Source organism: Aedes albopictus, chromosome 3, assembly GCF_035046485.1.
Source record: "Aedes albopictus strain Foshan chromosome 3, AalbF5, whole genome shotgun sequence".
NCBI classification, from domain to species: domain Eukaryota; kingdom Metazoa; phylum Arthropoda; class Insecta; order Diptera; family Culicidae; genus Aedes; species Aedes albopictus.
The window spans coordinates 393,889,619-393,906,098 of NC_085138.1; the positions used below are offsets into that span (position 1 = coordinate 393,889,619).

The following is a 16,480-nucleotide window of genomic DNA, read 5'->3' on the forward strand; positions in this document are numbered from 1 at the left end:
TGCGTTCTCCGATGACGCTCATTGGTTATCGCCCGATTTTCTCGATGAAAGTTTTTTCTTCTTTCTGACAGATAAAAAAGGTTCGCGGTCCGGTGTGTTTCCGGAAAATGCGGAAGGGAGTTTGGAGGAAGCCAAAGGGGGGCTCGAAAGTCAAAACAATGCCATTTGAAGGGAAAATAGGTGGAAACGATCCGTACTGCCAACTTCGACTTCCCCGACTGCTGCTGGTGCTGCTGCGATGACCAAGAACTCGGCCGAGCGCACTCGTTAGAAGTATAATCGCCGTAAAATTTAATTGAAAATAAAAATAATTAAACTAGTTGAGTTAATTACTACTTCTTCTTGGCTGGCTGTGTGTAGGGAGAAGCTTCTCAAGTGCGGCGGCCAGTAAAAGCGGCATCCACGGCTAACTGTCTGCAAAGTGCTCGCCAGCCAATGATCACACCGGCAAGTACACAAAGAGTTTTTAGATTTTAGAAGTACTTAAAACTTTTACTGGGGGGTCAATAAAAGCATGGAAAGCACGTTTACGATCGAGTTCATTTACAGCTTTTTCGGGCTTTGAACTGATGTTTCATTTTTTCTGGCTGTGGCGGATTTTAAAGAGGTGCGTTTTTGGTTTTATTGAAAGGGGGTTATTGAAGAGTTTGCAATGTCAACCAAAGATGGAAATTGTCGAAACGGAACTTGTTTATGGCAGTCACATCGTCACAGTTTATCAACGCAATAGCAAAGCATGAACTCTTGCACACATCGTGGATGGGATTGCAAGGAAGAATATATCATTCATTGCTATTCTAGACTCCACTATAACATATCTACATTAATACAGACTCACAAACCTGGCTAAGGAGAAGCAGGATCAGGAGTCCAGGGGTTTGATGAACCCTAGGATGAACCAGCTTTCTGCGAGTTAGGTGGGAGCTTAAGATTAGCTGCACTCTCGATTAACGCTAATCCAACTCTGAGTACAGTCCCCATAAGGGTCTAATTCCAACCCTCGGGTGGCCTTCCTGCTTGCATAGATAACCACCAGGATCATTGATGACTACTTCATTGACGGTAACGGCCTTAAGGGGGCCAACAGCAATGAGTTGAGTACTAAATTCCAAAAGTGATCGAAAATGGAACGACAGACGGTTTCATTACCGTTCCCGCAAGGAGGATTGGCGAGGAACAGAGCGAGCAAGATGAGGAGGTTCAACAGGAGGAGCAGGAGGTGGCAGCACCGGCCGAGGAAGCGCAGACGGCCGGCGCATCCCTCACGCGGGCGCATAGCCGCAAAGAGGTTGATAGATGCTGAACAGCTGGACGAGCTGATCGCTTTCACGAGCGGGTGGACTAACATCAGCAAGGATCTGAAACAGGGCCTGCTGAAGCTCCGCAAATCGCTCGCTCTGGCCAAGAAGGCGTACGATCTCCTGGTCAAAGTGCGAAGTACGGCTGACACGAGCAGAGAAGAGCGGTCCGCTCAAATGGACAGCTTCTTCTTTGCTGGCGACGATGGCACATGAGACCAAGCTGGAGCAAAGAGGCCAACCGCCTGGCGGCTCGGATTACGTGGCCGAAGCCTGCCGAAGAGACGCGGCCCGGGGGAGCAATAATCGTCAGGCAGAGACGCGCGAACGGAGCAACGCGCTGGTCTTCAAAACTGAGACGGATACATACGCCGAGGTGGTGAGGGTCATACGAGGCGAAAATCGTCTCTCACCGCTGGGCGCGGATGTAAAAAGCATCCGGCGCACCAGGACTGGAGAGATGATGTGTGATGTAGATGCACCAAGTGAACCGATCCACCTGTGAAAGGGTCTGGCAGGCACGCAGGTCGCCACGATCAAGCTCCTTGCACGGTGTGTTGTGTAGAACAACTTTATAATAACAAAATAAGTCTCCCCTGCGTGGCGGACCCGTCCCCAGGGTGCCAAGGGTGGGAGTTCCTCCAATGCTCCAGCGTCGTCTCCCCCGCGTGGCGGACCCGTTCCAGGGTGCCAGGGGTGGGAGCAGCGGGATTCAAGCAGTAGCGGGGCGGTTCGAGCGTCGTACAGTTTATTACCCAGTATTCCCCAAGTAAAAACCATCCCACACACAACTTCGTCCTCCCGGGAGGCTCTTGGGCTCTGACGAAATCACTAGTCTTCGTCTCCCCGGGGAGCTCCGTGCAGCAACGATCGAAAACATCCCGTAAAGGCCTAAAGCCCGGTTGGCCGGAAGCCTTCTTCGTTCCCCCGAGGGACTCTACGGTACAACGCACGCAAACGCGAATAAACACTCCGTTAAGGCCTAGAGCCCGATTGGCCGGAAGCCTGTTTCGTTCCCCCGGGGGACTCTATGGCACAACGATAACGAACTTATCGAACAAAAACGCGAAAACACCCCGTGAAGGCCTAGAGCCCGGTTGGCCGGAAGCCTCTTTTCGTTCCCCCGAGGGACTCTATGGCACAACGCACGCAAACACGAAAAACACACCGTAAAGGCCTAGAGCCCGAATGGCCGGAAGCCTATCTTCGTTCCCCCGGGGGACACTACGGAACTACGCTTGGGAACCATTTCACCCTCCCACCCAACACAAAAAGGCCACCGCATGGAAGCCAAAAAATCCCGAATCCGCCCCGCTACCTACTCTTCCGCACCTTCCTGGCCACAATTCGTAACTCGGAAATCGCTTTTCCACACCCGGTTACCCACGTCGGGTGCCAGGGGGAAGGCGGTCCGGTTCCCGAACAACAAATCAGGAATTATTCTCCGTAATTTTCTCCGCCGATGGTGATTAATTACCACCGGCGGCGTCGTCACCGCCACACAACACCAGCACAGAAGAAAAACAGACATGAGCCAAGCTGCTGCCTGTCGACGCGATGACAGACAAACGGAAGCAAAATCCAAACGTCAACGAACAGATGTGCCAACTTTTCTAGCATCTTTGCGACGGAGCTGCCACCTGGCGGCCGGTTACGCAAACCAAAAAACACGGAGAAACAAATATTTTCAAATTTAATTTAAAATGTTTTAAAACTTCAATGTTGTAAGATTGTAATTTGAATGTTTATTAGTTTTTGAGGAAAAGGCGAGACCCCACGGTTGGGCTCGAAAGGGGCCCCCTCTGGGCCATCCTTCCCCTAGTAGTAAGTACTGAAAAGGTCCCCTCCGGACCTTTTCTCAACTTGACAAGTGTAGAATTAGCTTCATGTTAAAATACACATTAATAAAAACAAAAAAAAAAAAAAAAAAACAAAATAAGTAAGTCTGAAATTTTGCCCAATGATACTTTGAGTCATTCCCTTCAATTTGCTGGGTCGGTTGAAATCATCCATCGGGGGGTCTGGAACAAAAATTTTTTTTGAAGGTTTTTCATGCAAAAATTGTTAAAAGCGCGTATTGTTAATTATTGAATCGCCTACAAATAGTCACAACATTTTTGTCTTTGAAGATAGAACCATAAAAATTTCAGGCGTTTCGAAGTAGTATGCGTAGATGACTGTGTGAAAATTTCATTGAAATATGTTGAATGGTTTTCAAATAACACCAAAACTATCAAACGCATTCTAAGATACTAAGCTTACTAGCAAAAGTCCAACAATATATCTATATATTTTTTATATAATAATACATGAACAATATTTAATTCTAAGCAGCTTGAGTCATTATGATGGCGGTACTACTGTGAAAACTTGTTTTTCAAATGATGAACAGATACATAGTCAAATACATGCAAGGAAAACACACACACAGCCATTATGTAGCATTTCAATAAAGTCTTAATTATTTCTTGAAGCACGTGGTTTTGCGTACACATGTTCACAAGTACAAGTATGCCTCTATTACGAATCCTATAATAAACACAATTATCATGATTGCTGAGCATGTTGGCCTTCCCCAAAAAATATTTAAATGTTAATTGGTAAGCCAAGAAAAGCACTCGAGGATTGGGAAACATCTCTGTTTTGAAGAAAAAGTACAGAAACTAAATAATTTTGAAACTAATGTTTACAAGCTCAAAATTGAATAGTATTTCACCTTAGTCAAACAATAAAAACAAATTAAACCTGTTAAAGACAGATAACATTGAAGTTGTGTGTATGAGTCTACATTAAAACACTGTTTTGATTGAAGAATACAATAACGAGAACTGAATTCAAAACAGAATTCAGTTGGGCAACTTTACGGTACTAAACATAGTTTCCGGATTATTCCACGATATTTGACATAGCTTTTAGACCTAAACTTATGTTTGTCTTTGAATTTAATAGCAATATGATGCTTATTGCTTATGCCACTATTCATTAAGAAATAACTGATAATAAGTACTGAAAGAATAGTTGAAAGAACGGAATACTTATTGAAAATGTTTCCACATTAAGCATGAAAAAAGGCTGTTCCTAGGGCTGTTCAGCATATAGCCTAGGAAAAACATTTTGATAACAATGACTTAAGTAGTCTTATCGATTTGTATATGATGTTCAAAAAAATATATTCTGTGTAATTTGATACCTCCAAGCATGAGGAAGATTAATTGATCATTGTTATGGCGTTGTTTACTAGTAGAATATTTTCAACATAAAACTATATCTTTCGAAAAAATAACAAACAGTTTTTTTGTAATCCAAATTATTGGGCCACGCTCCCGTAAAGCTTTCCGCTTGCAATTTGATATTTAGATAAGACCTTAATTATTAAAAAATGGAAAAAATAAACATGTATACGCAAAACCTCGCTCTTGTGAAAAGCTACATAATGGCAGTGTATGTGTTATCCTTTCATGTATTTGACTATGTATCTGTTCATCATTTGAAAAACAAGTTTTCACAGTACCGCAATCATAATGACTCAAGGTGCTTAGAATTAAATATTTTTCATGTATTATTAAATAAAAAATATATAGATACATTGTTGGACTTTTGCTACTAAGCTTAGTATTTTAGAATGCGTTTGATAGTTTTGGTATTATTTGAAAAGCATTCAACATTTTTCAATGAAATTTTCACACAGTCATCTACGCATACTACTTCGAAACGCCTGAAATTTGTATGGTTCTATCTTCAAAGACAAAAAAGTTGTGACTATATGTAGGAGATGCAATAATTTAAAATATGCGCTTTAAACAGTTTTTGCATAAAAAACCTTCAAAAAAATTTTTTGTTCTAGACCCCCCGATGGATGTTTACCTCCGACCCAGCAAATTGAAGGGAATGGCCCAAAGTATCATTAGGCAAAATTTCAGACTTACTTATTTTTTTGTTTTAAAGTTGCTCTATAAACACACCGTGCTTGTAGGGGAGGTGAACAAGAGGTGACTGCAGTCGTCAAGACCAGAGTAGACTGATCAGTGTGCCCGCTCAGCAACTACAAGCCGCCAAAGGCGTGCTTCAAGTGCTTCGAGCAAGGACACAAGACGTAGGTGTGCAATGGCACGGACAGGAGCAAACTTTACAAGAAGTGCGGAGTGGAAGGCCACCGCCAGGAAGTGCAACTCAGCATCAAAATGCCTGATTTGCAGGGCCAATAAGGGTCTCACTACGGGCGGGCCTAAATTCAGGCCGGCGAGAAGGTCGAACCAACCGACGATAATGCAGTGTACATACATCGTCCTACTATCGGAGCCATGCTGCATCCCTCCCGATAACGGGAACTGGGTAGCGGATAAGGCTAATCTGTACGTCCAGTCGTTTCCCTATCCAGGAAATAGTTTCGTCGTCGCATGAGGGCTTCGCAATCACGAAGATCAACGAGGTGTACTACTACAGTTGTTATGCACACTCCAGGTGGCCGATAGACCAGTTATCGTCTATGCAGGATTCGCTATCATGCGCACTAGTGGGATTGAGTCCCGTGGTCATCGGTGGAGCGGTTGAGTGGCGCTCGACTAACGCGAAGCTATGGCTAGACTGAACGAGGATGTCGCGAACGTAGGAAGACAAACAACCTAAGTAGGAACGGTGCAGAGTTCACCATTGATGTGACCTTCTGGAGGACTGGAGGGTCTACAATGGATACACGCACAGTGATCATCTGCCGATTCGATACAAGGTGAAACACGGAGAAAGACGGCCACATCCAAAGGTCATCGAATGTCTTCGAGGATAGTTGACCTCACATTTCGATAAGCTGGCATATGTGGAGTGGAGTGATTGCTTATGAATGTGTAACACCGACGATCTATCCAGCGATGATCCTGTCGGAACCTTGAGCCGTGCATGTGACGCCGCAATGCCAAGGCGATCCCTACCCAGAAATGGACGTAAACCGGTATACTGGTGGTGTCCAGAAACTTCAGAATCCTGTGCTCTTATGCAGGATTAGAAGGAAGATGCATCGATGAGGGTAGAATAGAGTGAAATGAGGCCTACAGTTAACAAAGAGATTAAGAGAAAATCTCTGCAAGGCAGCCAACACGACCCCTTGGGGTGATGCCTACAGATTAGTAATGGTAAAAACAAAGGGCGCGTCAGCACGCCCAGAACGCTCCCCTGAGATGCCGCAGAGGATCGTAGAAACGTTGTTCCCGCGCCACAATACAAGACCATGGGCCCCCGTCCATCATGGTCAAACCGGCCAAAGCGCGATCGCCCCGGTAACGAACGACAAACTCACTGCAATAGCGAAGTCGCTTAAGTTGAACTCCGGGCCCGGACGGTATCCTGAAAGTAGTCATCAAGACGGCTAGTCCTGACATGTGCAGAATGGCTATACAGATGTGCCTTGACAGAGGCGCATTCCCGGACAATTTGGTCCAGAGGATGTGTAGGGATGAGTTTAGCTGGAACGCCGTTTCAACGGCTATCACCCATATCGTCTAGGAGCTACAGAGGAGGTGGCGCGTGGACTCGGAGAATGGCTAGTCCAGATGCAGTACAAGAGGTGGTCCAGGGGTTCGGAGTCGGCTTCGTAGGTCATACCGGTGCCCTGCAGTCGAGAGCGACCCATACAGCGATTCAGTGGCCGCGGAGAGGAAGTCCCGGTAGCGGTGCTGTCGTGGCGTCGGTCTACTGGGTTGGATCCTAGCCCGCGGTTGGAAAGGGGTCCCCGGCAAGGGTCGGGGTAGGTGAGACCCTGCTGTCTGCAACCTTCGGGTGCATCTGATAAGGCCTGAAGGGTAGTGATACCCTTCCTTTGCGGGCAGGTCAGATCGGGTCGCACGTAGGCATCAGTTCTTGATGTCTGCCAAGCAAAAATTACCCTCGTGGTATACGCCGAGTCGACAGAGGAATTGAAACTGACAGCAACGCACGCAATTGGCAAAGTGGAGGACTGGATGAGGTCGGGACAGTTGGCACTCGCACACCACAAAACGGAGGTCACCACAGGCGGGTGGAGAAAAGGTCGAGTATGTAGGAGATATGCGCATATGCGGTAGAGATATCACTCCGGATCCGGACAATATTGTTGAAAGGTTTCAGTAGGTCGGCTCTAGAGGCACGTAGTGAGTAGATCTCCACGTAACCCGAGGATCCACCTATTGAGTATCTGATCCGCAGATTTTCTCATTCTATGAAAAAAGGGCTTGCTGCGAGTCGCGCTTGCAACAGTTTACATTCCAGGTAACATTTTTTAGTCAAATTGACTAGAAGACGTTCTTAGACCCACGAGACGCGACAACGAGAACGGACACAACACGTTTTGTTCTTACTAACGATTAAAAAGGATTATTAATTACCTTTTTTGCCGACCGGTTTCGGGCTCGACGCAGCCCATCGACGGGACGATGTCCGACTAATTACTATTGGTTGCTCACACGACACACATATTCATACTGTATACAGTACACGTCGAGAAGAGATGAAATTTACTGCATTTACAGCTTCGTCAAACGGAAGAGGGATGATTGTATGGGAGCATCATCCTCATTCATCAATGGAGTGTTGGCAGTAGCTATGTGCATTGATTCCCAAGCATTGAGGTGAGATGTTTTTCTAACAGTTTTTAACAGCTTAGCTTGTTCCCAATTAACAGTGTGATTTTCGGCCAAAGCATGTACTGCCACACTCGATTCATTCAGCCTACCATTCTCAACCGCATTCCTATGTTCCCGCAGGCGAACTTTCAATTTGCGGCGAGTTTGTCCGATGTACACTGCTGGACAATCTTTGCAGGGTATTTGGTAGATTCCAGATTTTTCTTCGGTGGGAATCTTATCCTTGAGATTGCACAGCAAGTCCTTCAGTGTGTTTTGACTTTTGTACACTACGTGGAAACCATGGCGCTTAAGAGTGTGTTGAACCGAATTTGTTAATTTGGGATAGAAAGGGAGGCTAATCCTTCGGACATCTTCTTTCTCGGGTTCTAGTGTTGTAGCATTCCTTCTATGTTTCTTTCTTTCGTGTTTGCGAAGAATTTTGTCAACGAAGTCTTTGCCGTACCCGTTCAGCTCCGCCGCTTTGTGGATTCTACTCCTTTCTTCGATGAAGTCTTCTTTTCCCATCGGTACGTTGAAAAGGCGATGGGCCATGGAGTGGAATGCTGCTTGTTTCTGTGCACCGAAATGGTTTGAGTCCGACGTTATGTAGCGATCTGTGGATGTTGGTTTACGGTAGATTGCAAATTTTAATCTATTGTCATCTTTCCTAGTGATCATTAGATCTAGGAAGGGCAGTTTCCGTCTATTTCTTTCTCTACTGTGAAATCTATCGTGGCGTGTTGAGAGTTAAGCAAATCAAGGGTCTGTTGCAGGTAGCGTTCTTTAACTGCCGCAAAAATGTCATCTACGTATCTTCTCCATACTCGGGGGAAAATTTTTTCTTTTTTCAGTTCTACCTCAAAATCGCTCATAAAAATATCGGCCAAAAATGGGGAAAGCTTGTTGCCCATACTGAGACCAAACGTTTGCTTATAGAACTTACCTCTGAATGAGAAGAAGTTCTGATTCATGCAGGTTTTGGCCACTAGGAGATAGGCTTCAATTTGGTTCGGTGAAACTCGACATCGTTCTAAATGTCTTTGGAAGCTGGCCAAGGCATCGGCTACTGGAACGTTCGGGAAGAGCGCCGTAACACCGAACGACACCAGAACTTCACCCCGTCTAACTTCGAAATCCTTCAGTTGCTCTACTAACTCAATAGAGTTTTTAACGCCTTCACCATGCACTATTGGATACTGTTTTATTTCATCCACCAACCACGCTGCCATTTTCTCGGTGGGTGTACAGATGTTGGACGAAATTGGACGCATTGCCACCGGATTTTTATGAATTTTGGGGAGACAATACAGCGATGCAACTTTCGGATTCGGAACGATGCATCGCTGTATTGTCTCCCCAAAATTCATAAAAATCCGGTGGCAATGCGTCCAATTTCGTCCAACATCTGTACACCCACCGAGAAAATGGCAGCGTGGTTGGTGGATGAAATAAAACAGTATCCAATAGTGCATGGTGAAGGCGTTAAAAACTCTATTGAGTTAGTAGAGCAACTGAAGGATTTCGAAGTTAGACGGGGTGAAGTTCTGGTGTCGTTCGATGTTACGGCGCTCTTCCCGAACGTTCCAGTAGCCGATGCCTTGGCCAGCTTCCAAAGACATTTAGAACGATGTCGAGTTCCACCGAACCAAATTGAAGCCTATCTCCTAGTGGCCAAAACCTGTATGAATCAGAACTTCTTCTCATTCAGAGGTAAGTTCTATAAGCAAACGTTTGGTCTCAGTATGGGCAACAAGCTTTCCCCATTTTTGGCCGATATTTTTATGAGCGATTTTGAGGTAGAACTGAAAAAAGAAAAAAATTTCCCCCGAGTATGGAGAAGATACGTAGATGACATTTTTGCGGCAGTTAAAGAACGCTACCTGCAACAGACCCTTGATTTGCTTAACTCTCAACACGCCACGATAAATTTCACAGTAGAGAAAGAAATAGACGGAAAACTGCCCTTCCTAGATCTAATGATCACTAGGAAAGATGACAATAGAATAAAATTTGCAATCTACCGTAAACCAACATCCACAGATCGCTACATAACGTCGGACTCAAACCATTTCGGTGCACAGAAACAAGCAGCATTCCACTCCATGGCCCATCGCCTTTTTAACGTACCGATGGAAAAAGAAGACTTCATCGAAGAAAGGAGTAGAATCCAAAAAGCGGCGGAGCTGAACGGGTACGGCAAAGACTTCGTTGACAAAATTCTTCGCAAACACGAAAGAAAGAAACATAGAAGGAATGCTACAACACTAGAACCCGAGAAAGAAGATGTCCGAAGGATTAGCCTCCCTTTCTATCCCAAATTAACAAATTCGGTTCAACACACTCTCAAGCGCCATGGTTTCCACGTAGTGTACAAAAGTCAAAACACACTGAAGGACTTGCTGTGCAATCTCAAGGATAAGATTCCCACCGAAGAAAAATCTGGAATCTACCAAATACCCTGCAAAGATTGTCCAGCAGTGTACATCGGACAAACTCGCCGCAAATTGAAAGTTCGCCTGCGGGAACATAGGAATGCGGTTGAGAATGGTAGGCTGAATGAATCGAGTGTGGCAGTACATGCTTTGGCCGAAAATCACACTGTTAATTGGGAACAAGCTAAGCTGTTAAAAACTGTTAGAAAAACATCTCACCTCAATGCTAGGGAATCAATGCACATAGCTACTGCCAACACTCCATTGATGAATGAGGATGATGCTCCCATACAATCATCCCTCTTCCGTTTGACGAAGCTGTAAATGCAGTAAATTTCATCTCTTCTCGACGTGTACTGTATACAGTATGAATATGTGTGTCGTGTGAGCAACCAATAGTAATTAGTCGGACATCGTCCCGTCGATGGGCTGCGTCGAGCCCGAAACCGGTCGGCAAAAAAGGTAATTAATAATCCTTTTTAATCGTTAGTAAGAACAAAACGTGTTGTGTCCGTTCTCGTTGTCGCGTCTCGTGGGTGTAAATAGTTCTTACGTGTGCACAAACCCAAGAAATTGAGTGACGTTCTTAGAACTATTATAAAACCAAAATAAAAGATATTAGGTTTTATGACGGTTTCAACACTTCTACAAGATGAAATTGTCATCAAAATATTACAAAATATTGAGTGATAATTACTTAAGTTCGATTATAAATTTTTCAGAAACTATTCCACATTTGGGATGTGGTCTACATAATTGTATTAACCCTTCAGCGCGCGCGCCGTTGTAAAAAATACAACACTACCAAAAAACCTCGCTTGTCGTATACAGCGAGAGCGCGGTGCAGTTTCAGCTGCTTGATGGTGCGCGTCCTGTAAGGTTAAGGAATATTTTATACACACGCATTCCACATGCTTACGATGCTTCCAATTCCAAAGCATGAATGTTTGTTGCCAAAACACAACTCTACCATCCACCGATCTCACCCCTCAAGATCATAATCGCTCGAACATGTTGTCTATCACACTAGAGGATTATCAACACCGGCACACCGCTGTTGTACTCTTCCACCATTTTTCTGCTATCTTCTATTAACAGATAATTGATAATGTCATGTTTGCCCAGCTGAAATTGAATGTTACACCAACCGGTATAAGAGCAACGTGCAAGGTTCCACTTCGCTTCTTTGTCCTGGATCACCCGTTTCCCAGCGGGGGTTAAAACGAGGTGCACGAGGCATAATTAATTTTGACATTTAATTAGACAAAATAATTTAATGTGTTCCAGCGTGGCTCCGACGACGCGACGTCCGGTTTGTTGGTTCCATCTCCAGCCAATCCAGATCGCCACAGTTCATTGATATTCATCAGTCCCTTCCTATATGTTCTTCCTCCAACCGCAGTTTAAGCTTTGGCTCGCGTTTCGGAAGCGTTGATTCCAAGGGACGAAACGGTTGAATGCAGTTGTGTAGGGCGCCCAAAACAAAAACAAAAAACAAACACGTAAAAGTGGATCTAGAGAACCGCGAGCCAAAAGATTAATTTCGTAATGGCATTATGCTCTTTGTGTGTATCGTTTTGCCTTTCCCCAAAACAAGAACCGCGAACAAGTCGGGCTTGTTTATAACATTGCGCGTGTTGTCCAGTGGTTATGCTGAGCTTTGCCTATGAAGAGTAATTCTTGGTTTGAGTCACGTGAATCGAGTTGCTTGAAGTTGATTTCACACGCTCTCTATACTCTTCATGTGCAATGCAACTGTACGGTAATAGATCGGCCAACGACAGTAGGTCGAATGGCATTACTTCGAATTTTTATTCCTTGTAGAATCTATATAACGGTGAGTCGAAAAGGAGAGCGTCCAACATAGCCCTGGTCTTCACAAGCTCCTACTTCATGCTTCCACGGGTCAAGCGATGACAATGATCGCCAGCTAAGAGTTGTGTGCTTAGCTGGTAGTGCAGCGTGGGTACTGTTGTCCTTCTGACTTCAACTAGATTGAGGAGGTACGATCCGAGCGTCTGTTCACCAAGGAGGTGCGGCTCAAACAGCGTCTGTTCTGGCATCCAGCGGCTGAATAAGAAACGCTACACCACGCCCAGCTAGATCCAAGGTGGTAGCCCCATCAGCGTGGTCGTCCCAGTATTGGTTGGGACGTTAAACAGAACTGGCACGCTGGCCCTCCGGCGAGACAGGAGTGTTAGCGTAGGCCCAATAAGCCACCTGTTAAAATCCCCATTGGGAATATCATAGTAGAAAGTACGAATCGATACAATCGGCATAGACCCACGCGACGAAATAAGGACTATGATTGGAAACTTGGAACATGGAATTGTCACTTGGTTTCGGAGGATATGATAGGATAATCTACGACAAACTACTTCCCCGCAGCTTCGACATCGTGGCGTTGCAGGAACTTTGTTGGACTGGACAGAAAGTGTGGAAAAGCGGGCAACGAGCGGCTACCTTCTACCAAAGCTGTGGCACTACCAATGAACTGGGAACAGGATTTATAGTGTTGGGCAAGATGCGACAACTTGTGATCGGGTGGCAGCCGATCAACGCAAGGATGTGCATGTTGAGAGTTAAGGGCCGTTTCTTCAACTACAGCATCATCAACGTCCACTGCCCACACGAAGGGAGACCTGATGACGAGAAAGAAGCGTTCTACGCGCAGATAGAGCAAACATACGTTGGTTGCTCGCCGCGTGACGTGAAAATCGTTGTCGGCGACATGAACGCGCAGGTAGGAAGGGAGGAAATTTACAGACTGGTAATCGGTAAACTTTTGACGGTTATTACCACGCGTCGAAGTCGAACGTCGTGGCTCAACATCGAGCAGCTGCGGAACGTAGAAGTGGTTCAAGAGTACGCGCTGCAGTTAGTGCCCCTACCAACGGAAGAGCAGCTTGGCGCAGCTACACTTGAAGATGGCTAGATGGACATCCGATCCGCCATAGCTAGTACCTCGGCTGCATCACTAGGCTTGGCGACTCAGAATCACGGAAACGACTGGCATGACGGCGAACGTGAATAGTAGAAAAAAAAAAACGAGAAGAATGCAGCAGGAGCGAGAATGTTGCAACACCGTACGAGAGCGAATGAGATACGTTATGGACAGGCGCGGAACAGACAGACCACAGTCTTCCGGAGGAAGATGCGCCAGTAAGAAGAACAAGATCGCGAAGCGATGGAAGAGCTGTACCGCGCTAAGGATACATGGAAGTTCTACGAGAAGCCTAATCGCTCGCGCCGAGGCTTTGTGGTAACAGATCTAGAAGTACGTGCTCAGGACGAAAGATTTAGGAGAAGGAAGCATAATCGGAGAAATGGATGGAAAGTATCGTGTGTCCCATCTACAACAAGGGTGACAAGCTGGATTGCGGGAACTATCGCGCGATCACCCTACTGAGCACTGCCTACAAGATATTCTCTCAAATCGCCGTCTATCACCGATTGCAAGACAGTTCGTGGGGCAATATCAGGCTAGATTCATGAGTAAACGCGCTACAACGGATCAGATATTCGCCATCCACCAGGTGTTGCAGAAATGTCGTGAACAAAACGTGCCCACACATCACTTGTTTATCGATTTTAAATCGGCGTATGATAAAATCGATCGAGACCAGCTATGGCAGATTATGCACGAATACGGATTCTCCGATGAACTGATACGATTGATCAAGGCGATGATGGATTGAATGATGTACGATGTTCTTAGTTGAACAACTCGTGTACTTGGGCTCACTGGTGACCGCCGACAACGACAACAGCAGAGAAATTAAAGTGAGCAACTTTTAGTCTCTATGGTACCTGCGAGCTTCTGGAATATATCTTCTAGCTTTCAGTTTCAGCTTTTGGTACGTTTCTAACCTCTAGCTATTATTTTATGGCATACAATTTCATCTCTTCTGCTTCTGGATGGTAGACTCTAGATTGGATTTTGACTTGCTTGTTGCATCTAATTTCCAGTATCTATTTTTCAGTTTTTAGTTTCTAGTGCGCAGTGTTTCTGAGAATCAACTGTTGATATGCAGAATCAACTGTTGATATGGAGAGAAAGGTTGATATGCACTATCTATTTCTACTGGATGGATGCTGCGAGAATGGGTTACCATCTCGCGCTCCTCAGTTATGCTGATGATCGTTGCAGAGTGGGGTTACAAACAGTAATTAGTACAAAAATTACATACAATATTTTACATACCGGCCGCCTTGGAATACGCGGTATTTCAAAAGAACTACTCGAAACTACATACTATTCTACAACCTACGAAACTAACGGATATAATATTCACATTACAACAATATCAAAACAAAACACAAAATTATAGTTATTTAAACTGCATCTGGTGAATTTCCTGGACTCCAGGTTGCTAGCGAGACTTCTTTCTCATCGCCAGCGGAGGTATTCTTCAGCTGCATCGACTGTCCACCGTTGTGGATCGAATCCGACTACGATGCCGGACTACTGAAAACGGTTGGAACGGATGGTCAGCCTCTGGATCGTTCATCGAGATCGCCAGGTCCAGACGGATGGCATTGGATCGGTTACATCGGTCGGCTTCGACTGCGCACGCCGGCGCAGCGGAATGGACAGAATACTACTGGAAAAGATGAGAGGCGATTTTTTACAAGTCAAGAACAAGCTTAAAACGACTTCCCTGTCGCGGAATACGATTGAGCGGGTACCGGAATGCTCGCCGAAGTTTTCTCATACAGGTGCGCGAGAAGTACAGCTGAAGACAACTCTAGTCGTGGAATTGTGAGCTGCTTCCTCTTCTTACCCAGTTCAGCAAGCGGTGCGACTCGTGACTTGGCTACCAGCAAGTTGGATGTGATTGTCCCATCAAAGTGTGTACATCGGACGTATATGCATGCTCCATAGGCCTTCATTGATGCATCACAAAAGCCGTGGAGCTCCAACGAGAGACAATCTTTCCGGAAGGCAATCCATCTCGGAATCTGCAGATTTTCGAGCCTCGAAAGACTGGTGCGAAATTCGATCCATTGAGTTCGGAGCTCATCTTGCAGAGGTTCATCCCAGGAAACCTTCTGTCTCCAGACGGTCTGGATGAATATTTTGGCAGAGACGATCACAACTCCGATTAGCCCGATCGGATCGAAGATTCTTGCTAGGTCGGAAACGACCGAACGTTTGCAGATCACCGAAGATGTCCATTCCGGAACCTTGAAGCGGAATACATCTATCCTGGGCTCCCAGACTAGACCAAGGGTTTTTATGGTAGCGCTTGAGTCGTCGAGCTCGAACGAACTGCGGTCGTCCTTGAGCTCCGCGGGTATTTCCTCCAGAACAGCTGGACAGTTGCTACTCCACTTTCGCAGGTTGAATCCTCCGCCTTTCAACAGCTGCTGCATGTCGCTGCACAGCTTGACTCCATCTTCTATACTGTCAACTCCAGTCATCATGTCGTCAACGTAAAAGTCCTTGCTGAGGATTTTTGCTGCTTCAGGGTACTTGTGTCCATCCAGTTCTGCGAGTCGCTTAAGGCATTTCGTGGCCAAATACGGCGCTGACGCCGTCCCGTACGTTATGGTGTTCAACTGGAAGACTCGGATTTCCTCGTTCCGACTATCTCGCCAGAAGATCTTGTGCAATTTGCGATCCGTCCACTGTTGCAGTACCATACGGTACATCTTTTCGGCGTCCGCTACGATGGCAATCCGATGAAATCGGAAGCGAAGGACGATCGAAATGATATCATCCTGAACCGTCGGCCCCACCATCAACGCATTATTGAGGGAGACTCCGGTCGATGTAGCACACGATGCATCAAACACCACCCGTAGCTTCGTAGTTGTGCTGTCGGGTTTGATGACGCAGTGATGCGGAATGAAGTACTGCGGCAACGCAGCATCTTCTTCATCCGCTACAACCTCCTCCATGTGGCCCATGCGAAGGTATTCGTGAATGAACTCGCTGTACATTTGCTTGAGTTGTGGATTCTGGTTTAGCCCAAGGAGAATACATTTTACTAAGGTGGCGCAGATAAACATTGCAATCCACTGGTTGTCTCTTCCATTCTTCTGGTGTTCTTATGGAACTAAAATAGTGACGTCACTATTTTAGTTGCATAAGAACACCAGAAGAGTGGAAGAGACAACCAGTGGTTTGCAATGTTTATCTGCGCCACCTTAG

At 45.7% G+C, this 16,480-nt stretch overlaps 1 protein-coding gene across 1 annotated transcript; it reads right to left on the reverse strand.

Annotated features, from left to right (window-relative positions):
• Positions 1 to 14,970: 14,970 nt before the first annotated feature.
• Positions 14,971 to 16,269, reverse strand: LOC134290979 (uncharacterized). Its single transcript, XM_062858218.1, has one exon. It carries the CDS (start codon positions 16,267 to 16,269, stop codon positions 14,971 to 14,973), a length of 1,299 nt encoding a protein of 432 aa, XP_062714202.1.
• Between the last annotated feature and the right edge of the window lie 211 nt (positions 16,270 to 16,480).

Bases quoted from the DNA above. Each gene is read 5' to 3' on its own strand.
- LOC134290979 (XM_062858218.1), bottom strand. From the start codon at position 16,269: ATGTACAGCGAGTTCATTCACGAATACCTTCGCATGGGCCACATGGAG.